Raw genomic sequence first — 24,198 nt, 5'->3', positions numbered from 1 at the left:
CAGGTTCTCCATTCGCAACACAGTTGACATTTTCAATGATTCTGCCTATTTTCATTGTCTTTGTCTTTTTATTGCTGACCTTCATACCATATCTATTACAACAGCTATTCAATTTAGTCAGAGAATCTTGCAGACTTGTAGCAGATTTATTTAGAAGTACAACATCATCCGCATAAAGCAAAGAGCTGACATTAACATCTCCAATTTTGATATCAGGTTTAATACCACATTCCTTCATAATGTGATCCATATAGATAATGAATAACAGAGGGGATAATGTACATCCTTGTCTCACACCAGATTTAACATTAAACCATCTTCCTGTACTTCCTTCAATTCTAACTGCTGACTCACAACTCAAATAAAGACTAAGTATTGCTTGATATAATGCCCCATTGACACCATATAACTGCAGCGTATTGAATAGCTTCTCTCTTGGCACCTTGTCATATGCCTTTTCCAAATCGACAAAACTTTGTTATAGTGGATTTATTCAGAAGTATAACATCATACGCATAAATATATGCGTATGATGTAGCGCATATATAGCAAAGAGCTGACATTAACATCTCCAATTTTGATATCATGTTTAATACCACTTTCCTTCATAATATGATCAATATAGATAATGAATAACAGTGGGTATAATGTGCATCCTTCTTTCATACCTGATTTAACATTAAACCATCTTCCTGTACTTCCTTCAATTCTAACTGCTGACTTACAACTCAAATAAAGACTAAGTATTGTTTGATATAATGCCACATTGACACGCACACACACACACAACTGTAGCATAGTGAATAGCTTCTCATTCTCTCTCTTGACACCTTGTCATATGCCTTTTCCAGATCGACAAAACTTAAATACAGATCTTTGTTATATTCCCATGATTTCTCAACTATTTGTCGTAGAGTGAAGATCTGATCCTTACAACCTCTATTTGGCCTGAATCCAGCTTGTTCTTCACCAAGCTTTTCTTCTACAATTCTTCCCAACCGTTTCTCACTTATACTAGCATAAATCTTACCAGGAACACTCAGTAGAGAAAAACTTCTGTAATTCTCACATTCAGTTTTATTTCCCTTTTTATATATGGGTACTATTGAGAACTCTACTCCAATCATCAGGAATTTGTCCCTCTGTCCACACCCTTCTGAACTATGCAGTGCAGCTACTGTAAGACTTTTATACCACCATACTTAAGCATTTCTGGTCGAATATCATCTACTCCTGCTGCCTTTCCACATTTCAAGCCTTTGATGTGTTTTTCTACTTCAAGTATGGATATGTATTCCTGACTCTATGCCTGTTGAGTGTTTTTTTACCACTGTGCTATCACTGCTTGTTTCATTTAGCAATGTTTCGAAGTAATTACTCCATACTTCAAGGATATCTTTTTCTCCTGTTTTCATGTCACCTTTATCATCTCTAATTCCTTTTACAGCACACTTTCCTCCATTTCTAAGCTTCTTCAACAACCTCCATAATATCTTGCCATCTTCTTGATATTTATTTTCTATGTTCTTGAAATATCAAAAGTTCCTGACTTATTTGCCAGGAACTTTTGATATGCTTTCTTCTTTTCCTTCACTGCCTCTTTAACTTCCTGTGTCCACCATGGAGTTCTCATTTTTCTATTCTTGCAGACAACTTCACCACATGCCTCTCTGTCTGAATCAATCAGGGGTTTTCTTCAAGGCTTGCCACTGAATCTCCACGGTTTGGTTCCTCTTTTCAAATCCTTTCATTTTTTCTTCAATAATCTTTGTGTATTTTAGTCTACATGTTCGCATCTGAGAGCTGCTCAACTTTTATTCAATTTAAAACTTTCTTACATGTTATTCTTTTCAATATGAAATTCAATTTTATCCTGCTCAAGACTAAATAGTGATCACTTCCAATTTCAAATCCTCTGTACACTCTTGTGTCCTGCACTAGGGAGAAAACATCACTATCAACAATAACATAGTCAATGAGACTTTTCTTATTCCTTGCCTCTTCTCTCCATGTGAATTTGTACACATTTTTATGTTGGAACATGGTGTTAGTAATGTCCTGAGCAGAAATCCAAGGTATTTGCCATTATTATTAGCTTTGCTCTTTTCTCTAAATTTTCCCAAAATGTTTTTGTATGCCTGACAATCATTTCCTACTCTGCTATTTAGATCCCCAACAAGGACCAACTTTTCCTTTTTCATTGTGTCAGTTGCTTTCTCTAAAGCCTCAAAAAATTCCTTCACTTCTAACTTAGTAGAACCTTCTGTGGGACCATAGTCAGAAATATGTCTTATTATCCAGTTCCCCATTCTGATATTTGCCCAAATCACTCTACTTGACACTGCCTGCCATTCAAGAAGATGAGCCTTGTATTTTGTGTTGAATACTATGGCTACTCCTTTTCCTTGATTGTCATTTCCTGAATATAACATTTTTTATTTATTGCTCAGAAAAATCTCAACAGTTTTTTCTTTTTTTTGTTTCAGTCACTCCTATTATATTGATCTGGTACTTATCTAATTCCTCAGCTAGCTCCATTTCTTTGCCATTCAGGCTTCTTATGTTGATAGTATCGATATTTAACTCTGGTGATGTTGAGTTGGAGTGTGTTTTCAGATTTGTTCCAGTAGGTGACTTTTCGCTGTTCACCCTCGTCCCCTGTCGAAAAAACGGGTGGCCTTGTTTAACTGGGTGGCACCCCGGCCGCATGAAATTTTGTAATGTTGTACCATCATTTTGTATTTTAGGTTAACCCAATAAGAATACAATTTGGTCAGCTAAATCCCAAATTGCCAGCTCATCCTCGTTCGTTCAGTATCCGGATAGATACCCAACAGGGTGCACCACGAAGGCGAGGATTAGACATTAGGTCAGAAGCCCTGGTTGGTTCTCCGCATTTCTTTCAAGGCTATGTGGAGGTCTCCTCTCAGTTATTCTGCTTTGATCCTTAAGCACCCCGTAAATTTTTCATGTACAGTAAAACCCCGAAGTTTCGCGGTAGGTGGGACCAACAAAAAGCATAAGTCGAATTTGCGTAACTCAGGGTATAATTTTGCATGTAATTTATATATACAAACATACAATTGGGACCAAAGGTTTACAAAAACACCTATATTTTTTAAGAAATATAATCATAATTGTAGTTTTCCATACATAAAAAAAAAAGGAAGTTATTTCGATGTCGATGATTTCATGAAATCTAATAGATTCGTCTGATGGCATAATGTCTTTTTCTTGTCATGCAAAATTTTCTTCATAGCAAGCTAATGATTTTTTTTATTCCTAGCTTTGGCTACAATTCATTCCTCATTAGAATCTATGTCCTCCAAAATCTGTAAACCTTTCTTTTATGATTGTTCTTACTGTGGATTCCTGTAGATCGAACTTCTTTGCTAGCTTACAAATTTTCATTCCGCCTTCAAAATCCTTAATAATGTTGAGTTTTGTTTCCAAAGTCAATGTTTTTCTTTACTTGCTAGCTATAGAAGAATCGGACTTGCTTCTTTTGTATGACATTATTATTTTTTATGTGATAAAATTTTTATCAAGAACATGACATTAGACTATCGTAAGGTTTGTAGACTATAAAAATCGTGTATGAATGGAGACTGCGTGAAACACATCAGTGCTTGTTCACATCATGTGTGACAGTGGCGAATGCGGTCGACGCCTAAAAGATACGACTAGTGGTGAGGCATGAAGCGGGACGGGAATACATACACATAAGAAACTGCATAACTATAGATTTGTGTAAGTCGGGGTATGACTGTACTATTATATCCTGTACATCCCTTAAGGATACATTTCAAGCATTTGATGATGATGACATTTGTCCACCATCCAATGCTCATCCAACCATGCCTTATCAATGTTGTCCACATTCACAATACACTCTGGCAATGCATTCCACTCACCAACCACTCTCCATGCAAAGAACCTGTTCCTCACTCCTCTACTCACATCCTCCTTATACAGTTTCTAGGGATAGATTCTTGTTCTACCCTCCTGTTTCATTTTATGAAAAATTTCTCTCGTGTCAACTCAATAACACAGCACTGATTAGCATATGTGTTTTATCTTTAAAAGTACTTGCGGTATAACTATAAACAGAAATTTACATGATAACCACAGTAATTAACTTTAATGAAAGTATGGATGTTTTGTACTGAAAATAACAGTACATCATCATCAATGTGTAAAAACGAGCAAATCAAAGAACATGAATACCAGGTACATATACAACAAACAGTTACCAATTAAAAAGTTACTGTGAGCAACATGTGAGGTTTATATTGTAAGCTTTACAATTAATATATTAATAATATTAATTAAATTAAAGAAACAAGAAACGGAAAATTACCTGGAGAAGATAAGCTAGGTTCCGAACTAATACGCAGGAACAAGATTCAAAGAAAGACTCTTATTATTTTTAAATAAAATTTATTCAACTGGTGTCCCCCCATAGAATGGAAAAAAGCAGTTGTGATTCCTATCTTTAAAAAAGGTAATAGAGATGACCCGAAAAACTATAGAGGTATTAGTATACTAAATTCCTGTTACAAAATATATAGCAGAATCTTAAATAGCAAACTAATGAAATATTCCAAAAACTTTATTTTAGAAGTACAGAATGGATTTAGAAATGGACAATCATGTAAAGACCCGGCCTTTTGTCTAAAATTAATAATAGAGTAAAGAAGAGAATACAATTTAGAAACACATATTGCATTTATTGACTTTGAAAAAGCATTTGACAAAGTTAAAAGAAACATATTATTTAACATATTAAAAGAAAGACAAATACCAAATAATATCCTAAAAGCTATCACAAGTATATATGAAAATAATCAAATACAAAGAAGATTAAATCACGAGCTATCATGTACGAGAGAGATAAACCAAGGAGTCTGACATGGATGTCCCCTCTTAGCAACTCTTTTTAATATCTACTTAAATGAAATAATAATAAAATGGAATAAAAATTTACATCAAGGAATTAAACTTTCTCCTACAGTAAACTTAAACACTCTCCTCTTTGCCGACAACCAAATAATAATTACAAATTCTGAAGATAACTTACAGAAAGCCATTTTAGTAAAATTTTAACTAAATGAGATATCCAAAGATTATGGTATGATAATATCAATTATGGTACGATAATATCAACAGAAAAATCAAAAACTATGGCCTTTAAAGGACAAGAACTAAAATAGTAATAGATAACAAAATCTTAGAACAGGTGAATTCATTTAACTACCTAGGATGTATGATCACATATGAAAATGAAAAAGATATAAACGTAAAAATTGCAAAATATTTAAAAATAAATAGGTGTAATTAACTCTATATTTAAACCAAACCTAGTTCAAAAACAAACCAAACTAAAAGTATACAATACATTAGCCCTACCAGTCTTAATGTATGGAAGCAAAATCTGGACAATAAAACAAAAAGACAAACAAAGATTAACAAAAGCAGAAATGAAGTTTATGAGAAAAACTGCAAAGTATACCCTATTTGATCACAAAAGAAATGAAGAGATTATGAAAGAATTAAACCAAGAACCGGTAATAGAAAAAATTAAAAAATATAAATATAAATGGATGGAACACGTTCAAAGAATGAAAACAGAAAGATTATCAAAACAAGCCTTAAAGTACAAGCCATTAGGAAAAAGAAAACCAGGAAGTCCCTCTTAAACGATTCAATGATGACTTTTAAGGCCGGAACAGGCCATGCTAGGCCTTAAATCCTTGATATGCATGATGATGATTAAATTAATTACATAAATAATATGTAAACATCAAAATAGTTTTAATAAATATTATTAATAAATTAATTACATAAATAATAATACGTAAACATCGAAAATAGTTTTAATATTATTTAATAATATATTAATTTCTAATTCTCGTAGAAAGGCTTAGACGTTGGTTAAACATGCTTATTAAATAATTTAAGGAATTTACAACGTACAAAGGATATAAATTAAATTAAACTTTAATCTATATTTCCAATTGCCCGGTTCTTTGAAAGGCTATTCATGGAATCAGCCTCAGCCCTAAGAAACGTGCCAAACCTAAACAAATATGATTGCATGAGACTGCCCCAAATTTGGGAGACTTATATCAGAAGACCTTCAGCCCAACAGCCAAGAATGCCTACATACCCCACTAGGGGGCGCCATCAGGGCTTTTAGGAGAAACAATAGCTTCTTGCTTTGTCCTCATTTACTGTGTGTAGTGCCTGCGTGCACGTGTCTTTATTTTAAGTTCCTGTGAAGATGGCAACGTGACGTTGCCGAAATATTGGAAATATAGATTAAAGTTTAATTTAATTTATATCCTTTGTGTATTGTAAATTCCTTTAGTTATTTAATAAGCGTATTAATTTCTAGCTTGTGGAAACTGTTTTTAATTCATAAATCAATTGTTGTATGTACCTTGTATTCCTGCTGTTTGATTTGCTTGTTTCTATACACTGATGGTGTACTGTTATTTTCAATACAAAATATCTGTGCTTTCATTAAAGTTAATTACTGTGATTATCGCATAACGTTGTTTATATGTCTCAGTCATATCCCCTTCCCTCCTATTTACTAGGCTTTACAATTTGCATTCTTTTAATCTGGCTTCATACTCCACATTCCAAAGAATACTGTGACAACCTTTATGAATCTTCTCTGGACTCTAACATATCCTCATTACCATGAAAACCTGGTGACCAAATCTGTGCATAAAAATCCATATGTGGCCTGATTAAGGCCTTGTACAATCAAATCATAACCTCTTTTTTTCTCCATGTCAAGGTCCTCTGCATCATTGCCATTATCTGATGTAACAACTTCACAACTTTTGCAGTGTAGCCCCTCAGTTTTAGGTCCTTTTCCACCATCACTCCCGGATCTCTCATCTCCTATACCTCCTTTAAAGTTTCCCCACCAAGTGTGTGTGTGTGTAAAAACTATCCATATAAGAAGACCACAAATTTTACACTTACTGCTGATTACTTCGTGCACATTACTTTTGCTTTAATATAATGTAGGCATAAAAAGTATTTTCTTTACAATAATTTATAAACTGTCTTCAGCATGAGATTATTGGTAATATTATGTTTATACTAGTCTTTGGTTTTGTATATCGTCATTATTCATGTGATCATGATGCTATTAAGGTTTCATTAGGATTAAAAAAAGAATGCATGCTTACCCTAATGAAACAAACAAAAAAAAAGCCTTGAATACAGTACATATCTAACATAACATTATGCAGTATAATTACCGAATTTGATCACATACCGAGTATAATCACATACAATGACCCCTATATCATATTTCCACGATGAGATCAGAAAAATACTGCTCAAATTAGACACAAAAAAGTCTCCTGGCCCTGATGGCATTCCTCCAATTGTTCTGAAAGTTTGCACACCAGAACTGACTCTTATCCTGTGTCACCTATACATAGTCTCTTACTCCACTGGAATCTATCCCACAAACTGCTTATAATGTTCATAACGGATGTCGTCCTTATGCAAATGGTATTCCTTCCACATCGTCCTTTTCTTACGAATCTCTTGCTTAATAAGATTACACATCCATTTGACTCTACACTATTTATTCTTCGAACTCTCTGGACACATTCTGATATTTCATCATGTAAGTATTGTTTAAATGCTTCCCATGCACTGTCAGTATTCTTTCCATCCAGCAACCGATCCCATTCCACTGAACTCAATATACTCCTTAGTTGGTCATAATTTCTTGCTTTGTAGTTCAGCATGTAACCTTTTCTGAATGGAATCACAAACTTAGTCACTTCCCAAGTGAGTACCGCATGATCGCTGTCACCAACCGGATGCAGAATAGTTATATCTTTAACTGAAATGCCCTCTGACACCATAATCAAATCTAACACTCTTTGCCCTCGAGTTCCTTCTGTCACATGCTGCTTGAGGAAGTTGTCCCACAATAGCTCAATAAATGCATTTTCATTCTTTTCATGAGATTCTACTGCTGTCCAATCAATATTTCGATAATTAAAGTCTCCCGTTATAAATACTCTTTTTGTGCTCATCTTTTCTATTTGGTGATGCATTTCTTCATCATTATCAACCGATCCACCAGGTCTGTAACAACACCCCACTGTGTAATTAGTCTTGTTAGATTCCACCACACACTGGATGGCTTTGAACTCACTGCCACATGAAATATTGTTAGTAGTAGTAGTACTACAATCATAGATCTCAACTCTAACTGGATTCAAGTCATTTGATATCATTAGCAGCACGCCCCTTCCTCTCCTGTCCTCTCTATCCTTCCTAAAAATACTGTACCCTTGACATTTGATACCAGTTATTAGTTCTGATTCTGATAGCCAGATCTCACTAATACCTGCAATCTGAGGTTGCAACATATTGACTAAGGCAACAAACTCTATCCCTTTGTTTCTGATACTCTAGCATTCGTGAACAGACGTAATAATCTACCTGCTGTCTTTTGTATTGTCTTGTTTGCAGTCTGCCTGATCCAGTTGGACAACTTGCAGATCTATATTATTCTCTAATGCCTTACACATGTAGACATCTTTGCACACATATGATGGGTCCGAACCGGATGAAAACAAACCCGAATTCGTTCTCTCCTTGTTAACATTTCCATGGCCCATTCCCATCATAAACACAGTTATATAACATTGTTCACTCTTACACTCACATTTTCACCATTCCTCTCTTTATAATTTAGTTTCCATGACTTTCTGTGTTAGGTCTCATACCAGTTATTAGTTTTGCTAGACTAAATCCATCGACCACTGGTAAAACCCATAACGTTCCACTTCGGCCAATAGTTGCGGGTATAGACAGCCCAAATTTTCACCTAGCCAAGACATTAACGTCAACACTCAAGGAGTTGGTAGGTCATTCCTCCTCCTATATATTTCATAAACAAAATTAAAAGCATAACACCAAAGTTGATTTATTAGTAAATTTTGACGTTTATACCTTTTTCACAAATGTCCCAATCAGTGACATAATTCCTCTCTTAAACAAATTTCCACGAGACATTATGACTTTCTTTTTCCATGTACTACGTTCCGGTTATTTATGGTTATTTAGGTAAAATTTATTTGTGGCAAAATAAATTTTACCTACAGAAAAGAAGGTATGGCTCACCACTATCCGCCAGAATTGATAACTTTTATAAGGAAGCTTTTGAGCAATATGCTCTAGATTCATTTACTTTAAAATCTACAGTTTGGCTTAGATATGTTGACAGTGTTTTTGTTATCTAGCCACACAGCTGCCAAAAGTTAAACACCTTCATCAGTCACCTGAGCAAACAACATCAGTGCATACAATTTACTATTGAAATGGAAAATCAGAACTGGCTTCCTTTCCTGTATACACTGGTCACACTTCTTCCCTTAGGCTGTCTATCACAAACCTACAGCCTACACATACCAGCCAATATATACATGCTAAATTTAACCATATAACCACCCTTTGCAAAAACTTGGAGTCATTAACGCCCTCAAAAACAGAGCTGTATCAATTTGCTCTATTGAACAAGCTCTTAAAGAAGAATTACAAATTATTAGCAATACATTTATAAATAATGGCTATGGCAAAAATACTATCAAGAAAGTTCTTCATAAAACTTCATCAAAAAATACATGTAATATAGATTACAGTTAAACCATAGCTATCCCATACATTAAAGGGTTATCAGAAAAAAATGAATAGAATTCTACACCATTATAATCTTAATGCAACTTTTAAACCCCCTATGAAATTTAAAAAAAAATACACAACTCTCTAAGGATCCTCTCCTCCCATTGGCTCACCCTGCAGTTTATTGTATCTATTGCACCTGTAACTTACCTTATATTGGTGAAACTGGAAGTTCAGTTCGTATCCATAAAAAGAACACAAACGACACATTAAATTTAACAATTTTGGTGAAGCAGGCCTCTCAGATCATGCTCTTAACACCCTACACCAAATTGATTGGAAAAGTACCTGTTCTTTACATTATACAAAAACCTGGTATGAATGCAAATTTAAAGAAGCCACTGTGAAATTTTGATTAACTATCCTAATCTTAACAATAATTTTGGCATAAAAATCCCAAGAATTTGGATGAGCACCAGCCCACTTAGTTTTTCAAAATTTCCAACAAACCCTGACTAGCACTCTAAGCAATTATTTCAGCTTTTATTGGCCACCATCCATACTGTTTTGTTTTAATTTATATGTATAAATTATATACACAAAGTTACTCATATATACTTATATGAGTAACTTTGTGTATTTGTGTGAACATGTTGCTCTCTAGCTTAACTTATTTTTATAACCAAATAGTTTATAATAATAACAGGACTCTAGCGTTGATGTAATAAGTTTTCTTTTTTGCATCAAAGATCAGGCCAGTTATTTTAACTTTAGCGGTTGACCAGATCAATGTAACTTTAGCATACCATGTAGATTGTAGTGTAGCTTGTTTCTTTTTTATATATGTGTATACTCTAGATCAGTGATGGCGAACCTTTTTATCCAAGTGTGTCAAACATCTTCTTTTTTTTTAAATATTGACGTTGTAGATGTGCCACTTGCATACATGCATTATAAATTTAACTACATAATCATAGATGGTGACTTATACATATCATATTAGGCTATTTATTTAATAGGACATTGATATAAAATCTATGAATTCATATTATACAATTAATTTAATAAAGTGAAATTACAAACTTACATTACATTTAATGACTTTTCTGTTGCTGAGTGCTGGTAGAAAGTTGCTTTATAGAAGGGAGGGCTATAGTGTGTACATTTTAATGCTACACAGGCAGTGCTCAAATCATTGCTTAATCTATTTTTCCCTTTAGATTTAATATTATTTAAGGCAGAAAATAGAGTTTCACAAGAGTATGTAGAAGAGAAATTGCACAAGCTTAGAATTTCACAGTCTGAATTTTTACACGCAGTATCATGCAGAGGTTCCTGCTCAAGTTTTTCTAATTCATTTCTAAGAGCAATAAACTTTCTTTCTTTTCCAGATAAGATTACTGGAAGTCGGCTAGTTGCATTTCTAGATCTTTTAAATCCAACCACTCAAAGCCATCTAATTTAAGATCCATGAATTCTGTTTCATCAGGATACTTTATGAATTGGATTGTTTGTTCCAACATTCGAAATTGCTCAAATCTAGAAGAAAACTGCTCAGTTACTGACTTTAGAACTTCGATAGATTGGTTGATATGTTATGCAAGATTTTTGGGGCTGGTTTCATTAAAAAAAATTTTCACTCTTGGGAAATACTTAAAATTGTTACTTTCTAAATCACGTTGAAATATTTTGAGTTTATTCTCAAAATATTTCAAGGGAGGCTCTTGATCGTGCCAAACATAACATCAACAGATTGTCCGAAACCTTGCAATTGTATATTAAGTTCATTCAGGTGCAATGAAAAATCTGTGAAAAACATCAGCTCACTGAGTCAAGCAGAATCATTCAACTGAAAAAATTTGTGCTCCATACCCTTCGTATTTAAATATAATTTAATTTCATTTAAACATTCAACAAACCGTTCAAGTACTTGGCCATGACTCAACCATCGAATATTATTGTACATTAATAGACCATTGTACACTGATTCAACTTTGCTTAAAAGTGAATTAAATTTTCGTTTGTTTAAAGCCCTGGCAGCAATAAAATTAGTTACCTTTGTCACAGTTCTCATCACATCATCCAAATCCTTTAAGCCTTATTTTGCACGCAGTGTCTCCTGATGTATAATACAATGGAAACAAACCAGGGGATGACCAACATATTCTGTAAATTGTTTGATAAAACTGACATTAGGCCAACCATATTAGGTGCGCCATCAGTTGTAATCGAAAATATTTTCGATAAATCTATCTGTTTCTCACGGAACACTTTAACAACACAGTCGCATATGTTTTTACCTGTCGTGTTTTGAGGTAAATTTTCTAACTTTATCAATTCCTCGTGCATAGAATCACCGTGAACATACCTTGCAATAATAAAATGTTTATTTTTGACCATGAGAAGTATAGGAGACAATGACTACTATTTGGTTTTTTTTTTTGGTTAAATATATTTTTCAACTTTGCTTTTGTAAATTAAGTTATACCAACTAGTTTAGCCAACTGTGGATTTATATAACTCTAACCCTGATGACGCCAACAGCCACAGTTGGCAAAACTAGTTGGTATAACTTAGTTGAAAATAAATATATTTGACCAAAAAAAAACCAAATAGTAGTCATTCTCTCTTATACCTTGCAATAATAGCCAATTGAGCTGATGACGTAATATCTGTAGTTTCGTCGCGACAAATGGAAAAACAATGGCATGAGTTCAAGTCTTGTTGTATTTGATTTTCTATACTAGCATTCATTGATATAACTCTGTCTTTAATAGTATTCCTACTTAATGGTAACTCTTTGCGCTTTACAATAGCCTCCTTATTATGAAAGTCCTCAAATAAAAATGGTGCACACTTTACCAAAGCTTCTTCAATATAATCACCATCACTAAGTGGTTTCCCATGTTCAACAATAGTATGTGAACTACTGTAACTTGTGGCTACTAAATTTGAAGATCCTGAAACAAATTTAATTAAAGTCCCTGATTGCGTTTCTGCCAATTTTAGATGATGCGATATGTATTCTTTGCGTTCTTCAAAAGTTTTTTTCTAGGAGCCATTTGTGCTTAGTTTCAAAATGTCTTCTTACATTCCAAGTTCTACTCACAGATAGCGCACCACACAATTTACAGAGAACTTTATTGTCTCTATCAATAACACCATATTGTTCAGTCCAGGCATCTTGGAAATTTCTTCCACTTCCTTTCTGTGATAATTTTGGTTTTTTATTAGTGCTAGCTGCCATTATAAAAGGGTTCACACATTAAAAAAGAGCATAATTATATTAAGCAGTAATAATTAATAAGAACTAACAATTACAAATGAATTATGCACCAGAAACTCAAATTACTTAAGTGGCAGACCATGCAAGACTACCACTACTTCTTTCAGCAGGGTTGCCAGATTTGAGCCACTGACCTATGGATTACTGCATTTCATATGGCCTCTACCGTCCAACACTCTTCCAACTGAGCTAATGCCGGAATTTTATTGTAATTTTAAAATTGTCTGCATTCTTGGTTTTTTCTTGGTTTTATTTCATGTTTCCAATTTCTATCTATGTTAATTATTTGACCTAGATATTTGAATTTAGTTACATTTTCTATTTCTCTGTCATTTATTTCTATCTTTTAGTTGTAGTTTGTATTTTTGTTGTGCATTATTTTAGTTTTATCAATATTTATGTTGAGACCACACTTGTTGCTTTCTTTAATCATTTCTTTGAGCTCTTCAGGTGTTTTAGAAAATAGTACAATGCCATCTGCAAATCTTAAATTGCTTAGATATTGACCATTTATTCTGATACAATTTTTTCCCAATTTAGATTTTTAAATATTTCTTGTAGGCAAGCATTGAATATTATTCTTGATGTTGTATTTCCTTGTCTTATTCCTCTGTCTATTTTAATTTTTGCTTTTAGATTATTTAATTGTATTATTTGTTGCATTCTGGTATATTTGTTGCATTAGTTGGTTTTTTCGAGACCTTTGTTTTTGCTGTTGTCTATTGTATGAAATGCTTTTTCATAATCTATAAATGCCATACAAAGTGATATATTGTATTCATTTGTTTTTTTCTATTATCTAGTTAATAGTTTGGAGGTACTCATTAGTTGAATATCCACTTCTGAATCCTGCTAGGTCTTTTGTTTGTGTGAACTCTAGTTTATTTTTCATCCTATTGGCTAGTATTGTTGTGAATTATTCATACATATGTGAAAGCAGGCTGATTGGTCTGTAGTTGTTTAAATCTGTATGATCTCCTTTTTCATATATTAAGACTGTTTGCTTTGTTCCATTCATCTGGGATTTTAGATTCTGTCAAGCATTTATTAAAAAAACTTTTCTTAGTAATTCTCTTTCTCCATGTGTTATTCTACCTGCTGTAATTTTGTGTGGTCCTGGGATTTTATTATTTGGCATTTCTTTTAAGGCTTTTTGTATTTCATTTTTCAATTGAAGGTGAGTTAGCTGATCTCATACGGAGGTAGCAGGGGTTTTTCGTCCCGCACACAGACAAATTGCCCTTCAGAACACATGCAATTTACAGACAAAAAACACTGTTCTTGGCATTGATGATAGTAGTGTGGCAGTAGTAGTGGAGAGTGAATTAAGTAGTAGTGGAGAAAGTGAGATGTATTTGGCAAGGTAGAGTAGAGTAGAGTGTCCTCCCACGATGAGTCCTTGGACTCCATGGAGGTATCACATAATAATAATAATATTGATGGTACTTCCACATCGTAGTGGATTTCAATGTCCTGATTGAGACATTGAACTGTCCTGTTTAGAGCTATATAAATTACTGTAGAATTCTTTGATTATTTCTATTATTTTTTATCTTTCAGGATCAATTTACCATTCTTGTCTTTAATACTGATTATTTGTGCTTTTCTTTCATATAGTATTCTCATGGTAGTTTTGATGCTTTTACTTTTTTCAATAGTTTCTTTGTGTTGTATTCTCTTTTTGATGGTCTAACAGATAAACTTAGGTGTTGATAGTTATTCATGACTTATTTTTTAATGGTATTAACAACGCCAAACAATTTTATCAAAGAGATGTTTTATTAACTGCTTATATTTTGCTGAATTTCAAATCAGTATCATCAGAGCACAACATACTTATACATGCGACAGTGAGTGAGCGAAACAATACGATTGCAATGGACAAAAGATCTAAAGTCCTATTTTTTGTGCCCTCTAACGGAAAAAAAAAACAGCTATGCAGGGGTCCCACATATAAACTGACCCAGCATTTAGCCAATTCGCTTGCTTTCCCTCCCTTACTGGCAACTCCTCTACTTTTGTAAACAATTCGGGTCATTTCCAAACATTAAAAATCATATCCTAAAAAATTCTGACATAATGGTTAGTTTCAATGTCACCTCTTTATTTACCAATGTACCACTTATTAGATACTCTTGATTTAATCAAGTCTAATTTTCCCCCTGATATTTTTAAATTATTTAACTTTACTATTGAATGCAGGTTACTTTACATGTGGAGGAAAAATCTACAAACAGATTACTAATGGTACCACTATGGGTTCCCCCCTCTCCCCCCATTAGCAAATTTTTACATGGAACACTTTGAAAGCAGAGTACTTACCACAGCTACATACAAGCCACTAGTGTGGTTACACTATGTAGAGGATGTGTTTGCCATCTGGCCCCATGGACAAGACACTTTGGATGTGTTTGTCACCTACCTAAACAGCCAGCACCTCAAAATCCACTTCACAGTAGAAAAAGAATCAAATAACTGTTTACCATTTCTTGACACATTAGTCACCCACCTTTCAGATGGATCACTATCATTTTCCATTTACAGAAAGCCTACACACACACACACAGGAAGATACTACATAAACAATCACATCATCATCCAGTCTAACAGTATGGCATTTAAAAACACTTACACACAGAACCAGAGCCATTTATTCTAACGATACAGCTCTGACCACAGAACTCAAATAGCTGCGCCATATGTTCTTGGCCAACAGCTATAATCCCTACAAAATAGAAAAAATACTACACAGTCCCATTACTCTGCCCTCCCTTAATACACAAGAACGCAACATGACCATTTCTATTCCCTATGTCAGAAGTATATCAGAAAAGATAGCCAAAGTATTGATGAAACATGGGCTTCGCACCACTTTCAAACCTCATATCAAACTAGCAATTCTGATCTGCTTACCTAAGGATAAACTTCACCCTTTAGCACACCCAGGAGTGTATGAAGTTCCCTGTATCTTGGCCTATTATGGACAAACAGGAAGATCAGTTAACATCCACCTGGAAGAACATGAAAAATACATTCACTACTATTACTATGGCAAATCAGGACTGGCAGACCACACTTTGGACACTCCTTCACACAGGATTAGATGGAAGAAAACGAATGTGCTATTTAGGAGTCATTACAGATTGGAAAAATTATTTTTTGTGTCAGCAATGGCTTTGAAGAATTCTCTCAACCTTAACCAATATGGTTGCATTAATTTTCCAAAAATTTGGGAGACTATTATCCTAAGTGAAACTCCTGCATAGCTGGTTTTTTTTTTTTTTTTTTTTTTTTTTTTTTTTTTTTTTTTTTTTCCCTGTTAGAGGGTGCCAAAACTAGGACTTCAGATTTTTTGTCCATTTCAATTGTATTGTTTCACTCACTCACTGTCGCGTGTACAAGTGTGTTGTACTCTGATGAATCTGATTTGAAATTCAGCGAAATATAAGCAGTTAATAAAACATTTCTTTGATAACATTATTTCGTGTTATTAATACCATTAAAAAAAATAAGTCATGAATCTTTTTGATGGTTTTGTTTAGTTCTATTTGATTTAAGTTTTGCTTCATGTTTCTTCTTTTTTTTTTTTTGATTAAGTTTAGCATTTCTTTTGTTAGTTTCTGCTGTTTTTCTTTAGTTCTTTTTATCTTATTTAAGCTGTTTATAATTATGTCTGTAATATCTTGGTTTAGGGTATTCAAATCTTTTTCTTTTGCTTCCAGTATCCTTTTCTTTATTTCTGTTTGGTATATTTTTCTATTTTGTTTAAGCATTTCATTTGATATGGAGTCATCTGTTTTCTTTTGTATAAGTTTTTTCTTTCTACTCTTGTATTTATACTTATTCTTCCTCTTAGCATTCTATGGTTGTTTCCTGCATTGAATTTATTTAAGACAGCTACATTTTTGATCATATTAATTCTGTTGATTAGGATGTGATCTATTTCACTTTTTGTTATATCATTTGATCCTTTCCATGTCCATCTTTGTTGAGGTCTTTTCATAAAAAAGGCTATTTTTAGCTGATTTTTGGTTGCAAATTCAATTAATCTTTCTCTAGCTTCATCCCTGTCTCCTAGTCCAAATTTTCCTGTTCGAAGTTCTTGTGCATTTTTTTTTATTTCTATTTTTGAGTTTGTCACCTATGATTAAGGTATAATGAGCTTTTTCTTTGTTCATGAGGTCTTTCAGTTTTTTTATAGAATTCTTCTGTTTCATTGTCTTCATGGCTTGTTGTTGGTGCATATATTGGAATGATTTTAATTTTATATCTTGAGTTTATTTTCAAAATCAGTTGGGCCATTCTATCTGATATTCCTTGTATACTTATTATCTGTTGTATTCTTTATTTGTGAATTAGAAAGCCAACTCCATTTCCCCCTTCCTTCTTACTTCACTGAGCCCAGTTATATCCCATTTAATTTCCTTTATTTCTTCTTCCAACTCTAGAAGGTTTGCTTCTTCTCTCATTCTTCTTATGTTGTATATGTACATGTCTCTGTTTTTTCTATTTTCTGATGTTTTGAGACTGTAGCTAATTTTTCACTTGTTGCCCTCTGCCTACACCACAAGCACAGCCTTGTTAGTCGGCATTGGTCTTTTTGGTGTATATGGTCATTATGGAGAGTTTTTTAACCTTAAAACACGACGCTGGCTAGATGGATTGTTGTTTCATTTTTGACCGCATCTAACATGAGGTACAGACGCCATTTATAGCTGTTCCTCTGGTGTGCAGATGGTATTGTGGCTTGTAAGCTTCGAGTAGCTTACTCTTGCCATGTCACAGCATCGTCATTGGGCTTTGTGATATTTTGTAGAGTGAGCAGTGCCACCCGCTAACTCTGTTGGTCTGGGGCTGCTTATTGGATATTCACAGCAAGCCTCAATATCTAGTGGTCTTTCCCCTATCTGCCACCTGGTAGCAGTCAACTCTGCCCCATTCATGTAATTAATATTATTTTTTCCACCACCAGAGGTCAGTATAGGGTAAACATTTAATTAGGCATTCAGATATATCTTACTTTTATGTATGTCATGTAGCTTGTGTTCTGTGCATAAGTATAATAAATTTAGTTTAATCCTTTATCCAAGTGTGAGCAAACAAAGTTTGCGCCTGAAAGTATCTTCAGGACTGGGTTAAGGTGGTACAACACCAGGGCAACTCGTTGCAAGCTACCAACACTCTTATCTCAGTATCTCCTATAATGTGGAGATATCAGGCAGAAGCATTAGCAGGTCATCTCTACCTATAGGAATTGCCAATTGGTGTGCCACCCTTTTTTTTAATAATTTACTCTGGACCCAAATTATTAAAAAAAAAAAGGGTGGCACACCAATTGGCAATTCCTATAGGTAGAGATGACCTGCTAATGCTTCTGCCTGATATCTCCACTTGGGCCTGGCTCCCACTGAAGAGACCTCAATAAAGGTCGAAACTAGTCTGGGTAGTGGCCCTTCCCTTAATGCATAACATTAGACATATCCGCAAGGAGATGTGTTTTGCATTATAGGAGATACTGAGATAGGAGTGTTGGTAGCTTGCTCCACCTTTGCAACAAGTTGCCCTGGTGTTGTACCACCTTAACCCAGTCCTGAAGATACTTTCAGGCCCAAACTTTGTTTGCTCACACTTGGATAAAGGATTAAACTAAATTTATTATACTCTAACCAAGTGAAAAATGGGCTTTCAACGTCTTTCAATGTGCATAAGTATGTTTTCCTAATGACGACCTGAATACAGAGGTTGAAACTTCAAGTGTTATTTTCATAATTTTAAGTAAAGTAATTACTCCAAGGTGTGTTTTTGTTCCATAAATTCTTCACAATGAAAGTATTAATTAGATTTCTATGAACCTAAGTTACTTGGCCATGAGAGGCCACTGAACCTAACATATAAGGAAAAGATGAAAATTTAAGGAATGTTTAAATAGATACAGATTTGAAATTTAACTCAAAAATACTAAAATACCCATGTGTTTTTTATGAGGAGGCTAAGCCTTCTCTGACAAGCATTTATTGAATACAAAGATCACATTTCATTATGTATTACTCGTCTTCAAATGTGTTATTTGTTACATAAATTGAATTTTTCAATTTTGAAAGTTTAATGGAGTATTAAAATCACTGAGAAAGGTTCCAGTATTTCATCTCAGTCACTGAAGCATTTTCATGGAGTTCAAATTCACACAAAGGCAACACAATACTAAATGAAATATTTGGATATAACATGAAAGTTCAAAGTTTGGGAAGTTTCTTGCATTCATATTTATTTAAATTTGGTTGATTTCAGGGGCCAGCTGTAGAATCCAAAAACAGTCTTTCTTTTCTGAATTTACTCTGAATGGAACATGGTGGTTTTTTTCCAGAAGATCCTATGGGTAATATCTGATGCATGGTCCAAAAGAGCAGATTGACCATAGTTGTGATTACAGATGTGTGTGTGTGTTTTTCTGTGTAGATTGTGGCTGATCTACCTGTCTGTCCATAGTAAACTGACTTGCAGGTACAAGGAACTTTATATACTCCAGGAACTGAGAGAGCTGATCTTTAGTGGAATGGATAAAGGTAGCAAGTTTCAGGTGTGGCTTAAAAGCTGTGCAGATGTGGCTTTTTTTTTTTTTTTTGGAAATACCCTGGATGTAGGGATGGTGATGGCATTCCTAAAATCCTTTGGATTTTAGGAATGCCAACTCCATCACCATCTCCAGATGGTTGTGGACTGTAGGGAGGATCTCTTAAGCCTTAACACACAGAAATCTGATTTTTATTTTTTATTTTTGTTTGTGTACCTATGATAATGCTAATCCTGTGCATAAAAGTTATTTTTGAAGGAAATCCTTTGTTCCTTTCTTCTAGCTAAAAGATTTTCTTTTGTCTTTGTTATTTAGGTATTGCTCATCATCATCAAATTCCTGCCATGTACCCTCAAGGGGTGTACAGGATATGATAGTACTACATGAAAAAAATTACATCATTACTAACTTCCTATCTACAATTTTCCTCCAAATCAGTCTGTTACTTGTCAAGACTCCAACATTATCAGATCTTATATTTCTATCATCTAAGGCACTTTGTACCGTATCAGTCCGCCTATATCTTGGTCTTCCTCTGGGTCGTTTTGCTGCCAACCTGGCAGAGAACACTTGTTTTGTTAATCTTTCTTCATCCATTCTGTTTAAGTGACCATACCACCTGAGATTAGCTCTGCTAACACATTCCTGGATGCTGACAATGTCAAGTTCTTTCCTAATATCCTCGTTTTTAATATGATATTGCCATTGATGCCATCTATTCACGCCTATAATGTTTCTCAGGACTCTCATATCTGCAGTCTCTAGTCTATGGTCAAGTGTTTTACTTCTGACCCAGCTCTCAGATCCATAAGTTAAAACTGGTTTGAACACTGTCTTGTATACAGCTAATTTAGTGTTCCGACTAATTTCTCTCTTATTCCATATGAATTTATTCAATTGACTTCCCACCATACCAGCTTTGCTGATTCTGTTGTCTATTTCTATATTTAATTTACCATCTTCAGTAAAAATCGTGCCTAAGTAGCTGAAATGTTTTACTTGTTCCACAGGTTCTCCATTCACAACACAGTTGACATTTTCAATGATTCTGCCTATTTTCATTGTCTTTGTCTTTTTATTGCTGACCTTCATACCATATCTATTACAACAGCTATTCAATTTAGTCAGAGAATCTTGCAGACTTGTAGCAGATTTATTTAGAAGTATAACATCATCTGCATAAAGCAAAGAGCTGACATTAACATCTCCAATTTTGATATCATGTTTAATACCGCTTTCCTTCATAATGTGATCCATGTAGATAATGAATAACAGAGGGGATAATGTACATCCTTGTCTTACACCAGATTTAACATTAAACCATCTTCCTGTACTTCCTTCAGGAAGATGGTTTAATGTTAAATCTGGTGTGAGACATCTCAGAACTCTCATATCTGTGGTTTCTAGTCTTTGGTCAAGTGTTTTACTTCTGACCCAGCTCTCAGATCCATAAGTTAAAACTGGTTTGAACACTGTCTTGTATACAGCTAATTTAGTGTTCCGACTAATTTCTCTCTTATTCCATATGAATTTATTATTTAGGTTTTGCTATTTAGCCTTTTTTATTTAGGTATTGCTATTTAGTCTTTGTTATTTAGGTATTGCTTAACAGTGATATTTATTAACTGCATATATTGTATATTTGTTCATAATAGAAAACTGATGAAATATTGTTACTTTAGACAACCTCTGGAAGGGCAACTTTTTAAGTATACCAATGTAGTGAAGGGCTGGCAATACAGATGGTTTGTACTGACTCCAGAGACTGGCATGTTGGAATACTATATGGTAATTTTTTTTTTTTTAGCATTTATATTACAATATATCTTATTGCCAGGTATTATTTTTAATAGAAAATTTTCTCCCCGACATTAATACAACAGCTCATCCTTTAATATAATTCAATATTTTCATGGAAATAAGTTAACAAGAAAGATACTTGCTGAGATATGATACTTGAAAAAAAAGTTATTATTATTATTTTCTTATTCATATGTTGGCATCCTTTACACTAATAAACACAGGTAAAAAAGTCTCAGGTAGTAAAGCTTTTGAGTTTATTAGCATTTTGTATAGGCATTAAAAATGGAGCTTTCTGTACCAAGTCACATTACAAGAAAACGGTATGTGGAAAAACTGATGATAATGTACAGTTTTCTCTTAGCATTGTAATATAATTAGTGAATTTTATAGATTCATTAATTTCGTTATTCTTAATCTGCTCTTTTGATGCCATATATCTGTTATTTCAGTAGTAATGCAGTTATTATTATCTGAGACCTCCAGAGAGTCAGAACTCGAGGGAGGCTATGCATCACCTATACCCTCTCTTAAACTCCTTCACACTAGATGTGCCTACCACTTCAAGAGGCAAACCGTTCCACTCCCTCACTGCTCTGCAAAAGAAAAATCTAGCTCTTACCCCTTTCTTAACCATGATCAAACTTAACCTCTACAGCTGCCCAAGTGTTCTCTCCCCATCTTCCATATGATGAAAATTTTCATCAGATATTTTATAATATCATTCATAAGTTTTTAGATCTGTCTATCTACCCTACTGCTACTCTTTCTCCTATTCACCAGAGTCTGTAGTCCACATGCTCTCAATCTGGCCTCATAATCCTGATATAATCTTTGTAACTCTTTTTTGCACCACTTTCACAGTTACTTTATCCACTTTGAACCCAGGAGACCAAGTCTGTGCATAATAGTCCAGGTGCAGTCTTATCAAGGCCTTATAAAGAAGCAAAGTGATTTTCTTATTCTTACATGTCAAGGTTCATTTCAACATTGGAATTATCCTGTGAGTCATATTTGCAATGTGACCATTGACCTTCTGTTTCTTATCCACCATAATGTCAAGATCCCTAGCCTGACCAATTTCTGATAGCTTAACCCTACTAATATAATATGGAAATTTCATTGCTCCAAAGTGCATAACTTTACACTTACCAACTCTGAACTGACAGCCATTATCATTCGCTTAAATTTCCAGCCTATTCAAATCATTTTGTAAGTGCATCATCAGCAAGCAGTTGAACATCTTGCGTTAGATCCTTTCTAATGTCATTAATGTAGAGATTGAACAACAGTGGTTTATGGACTGCTTCTTCATTAACACCACTGGCCACCTTAAATCTGGCAGATTCACAACCACTATATACTACTTTTTGATACCTGTCTATCCACTTATCCAAGTAAAGGGTTTATATTCCAAACCCATATTCTCCAATTTATGCAACAACCTTTCATGTGGTATCTTATCAGATACTTTAGCAGAATCTAACAGTATCATAGTGTATTTATTCCCCTTATCCAGCTCGATCATAACATTTGTTATAAAATATGAGTAAATTGCTAAACATGACTTCCCTTTAGTTAACCTATGCTGTTCCTTGCAGAGTATAGTTTGTCTGTCAACCCATTTCTGGATGTGAGTTCTTACCAACTTCTCTGAAATTTTCACTGCCACTCCATAGATACTGATATGTTGGTAGTTACATAAGTCATTGCACCACACTTCTATAATGGAACTATCATACTTTCCATTCCTATGGTATCTTTCATGAGCTGAGACTTAAGTTATACAAACATGTCAAAGGCCTAGCCAATTTGGCTGAACGTATCTTTAATATTCATTCTGAAATTTCATCTATAACTATTACCAAATTCTTATCCAGGTTATGCAGTAGCTCCTCAACCTCATCACCTCTAACTGTTCATCCAATGTGGTAGTAGCACTGTGAACCTAGTACACCTAGTTAATTGAACAATCTCATTAGACTGAGACATGACCCCCTAGATTACCATCTCCATTTAGTTAAATTATTGTTCCACATTCGTTCTTTCTTTTACTTCTGGCTTCATGATAAAATTCTTTTGGGTTGCCTTTAGCCTACATAGCCTGTTTCTTTTTATACTCTGATTTAGCTCACTTCATATTAACTTTTCTGACCTGCACTTTATATATTTCATAACTCCACATCATCTTCTTATAATAGATTTAGGCCCCTGTCTTCTATAATGTTTGTTTTATTGCATCAAGTATTGCATTTTTCCTTAAATTCTTGTGTTTTTATAGTAGGTTTCCATTTTTTAATAGATTTTTTCCTTGAAATGCATTTTGTATATTGTGTCTTTTAATTTTGAAACGTCAAGTATTAAAGATATTTTCCTGTTGGTGGTTGTTTTTATTTAAGCTTTATTTTTGCTGATAGAATTTCAGAATCAATATCTATATCTGTTTCCTTTTAAAATTTTTACATTTTGGAATGATGCTTTCCAATTTTGGTTAAGTAAGATATAATCAATACATTTGTTAGTTTTGCTATTAGGCAAGGTCCATGTTTGTGATTGTTGCTATGAAAAGAAAGAGTTAATAATCACCATACCTTTGTCTTACAAAATTCAAGACCTCCAATACCTCTTTTGTTTCTTTCATCAGTCTCGTACTTTTCCATCACTTCCTCCATGTCCTCAGAATGCTTGCTTATTATTATATGAAAGTCTCCTGTTATATCAGCATGTCTTTTCTTTTGGTATTATCAATTTCAATTGATATTATCAACCAAAGGGTGCTTAAGGGTCAAAGCTGTATAACTGAGAGTAGACCTCCACATAGCCTTTAAAGTAATACAGAGAACTGACCAGGGCTTCTGACCTAATGTCCAAT

General features: G+C 34.0%; 1 protein-coding gene across 1 annotated transcript in view; it reads left to right on the top strand.

Annotated features, from left to right (window-relative positions):
- The window catches only part of LOC150096662 (oxysterol-binding protein-related protein 11), a 263,387-nt gene that overhangs the window by 60,893 nt on the left and 178,296 nt on the right, over window positions 1-24,198 (top strand). The window contains exon 3 of the mRNA XM_090408675.1: window positions 21,209-21,314. Coding sequence (XP_090264801.1) covers window positions 21,209-21,314 — 106 coding nt within the window. The remainder of the gene's footprint in view (window positions 1-21,208; window positions 21,315-24,198) is intronic.

The sequence above is a fragment of the Typopeltis vanoorti genome, chromosome 18 (assembly GCF_054136105.1).
Source record: "Typopeltis vanoorti isolate ZY-2024b chromosome 18, IOZ_Tvanoo_1.0, whole genome shotgun sequence".
Classification (NCBI taxonomy): Eukaryota; Metazoa; Arthropoda; class Arachnida; order Uropygi; family Thelyphonidae; genus Typopeltis; species Typopeltis vanoorti.
The sequence above is the reverse complement of the archived record's forward strand: the minus strand, read 5'-3'. Positions and strand labels throughout refer to the sequence as shown.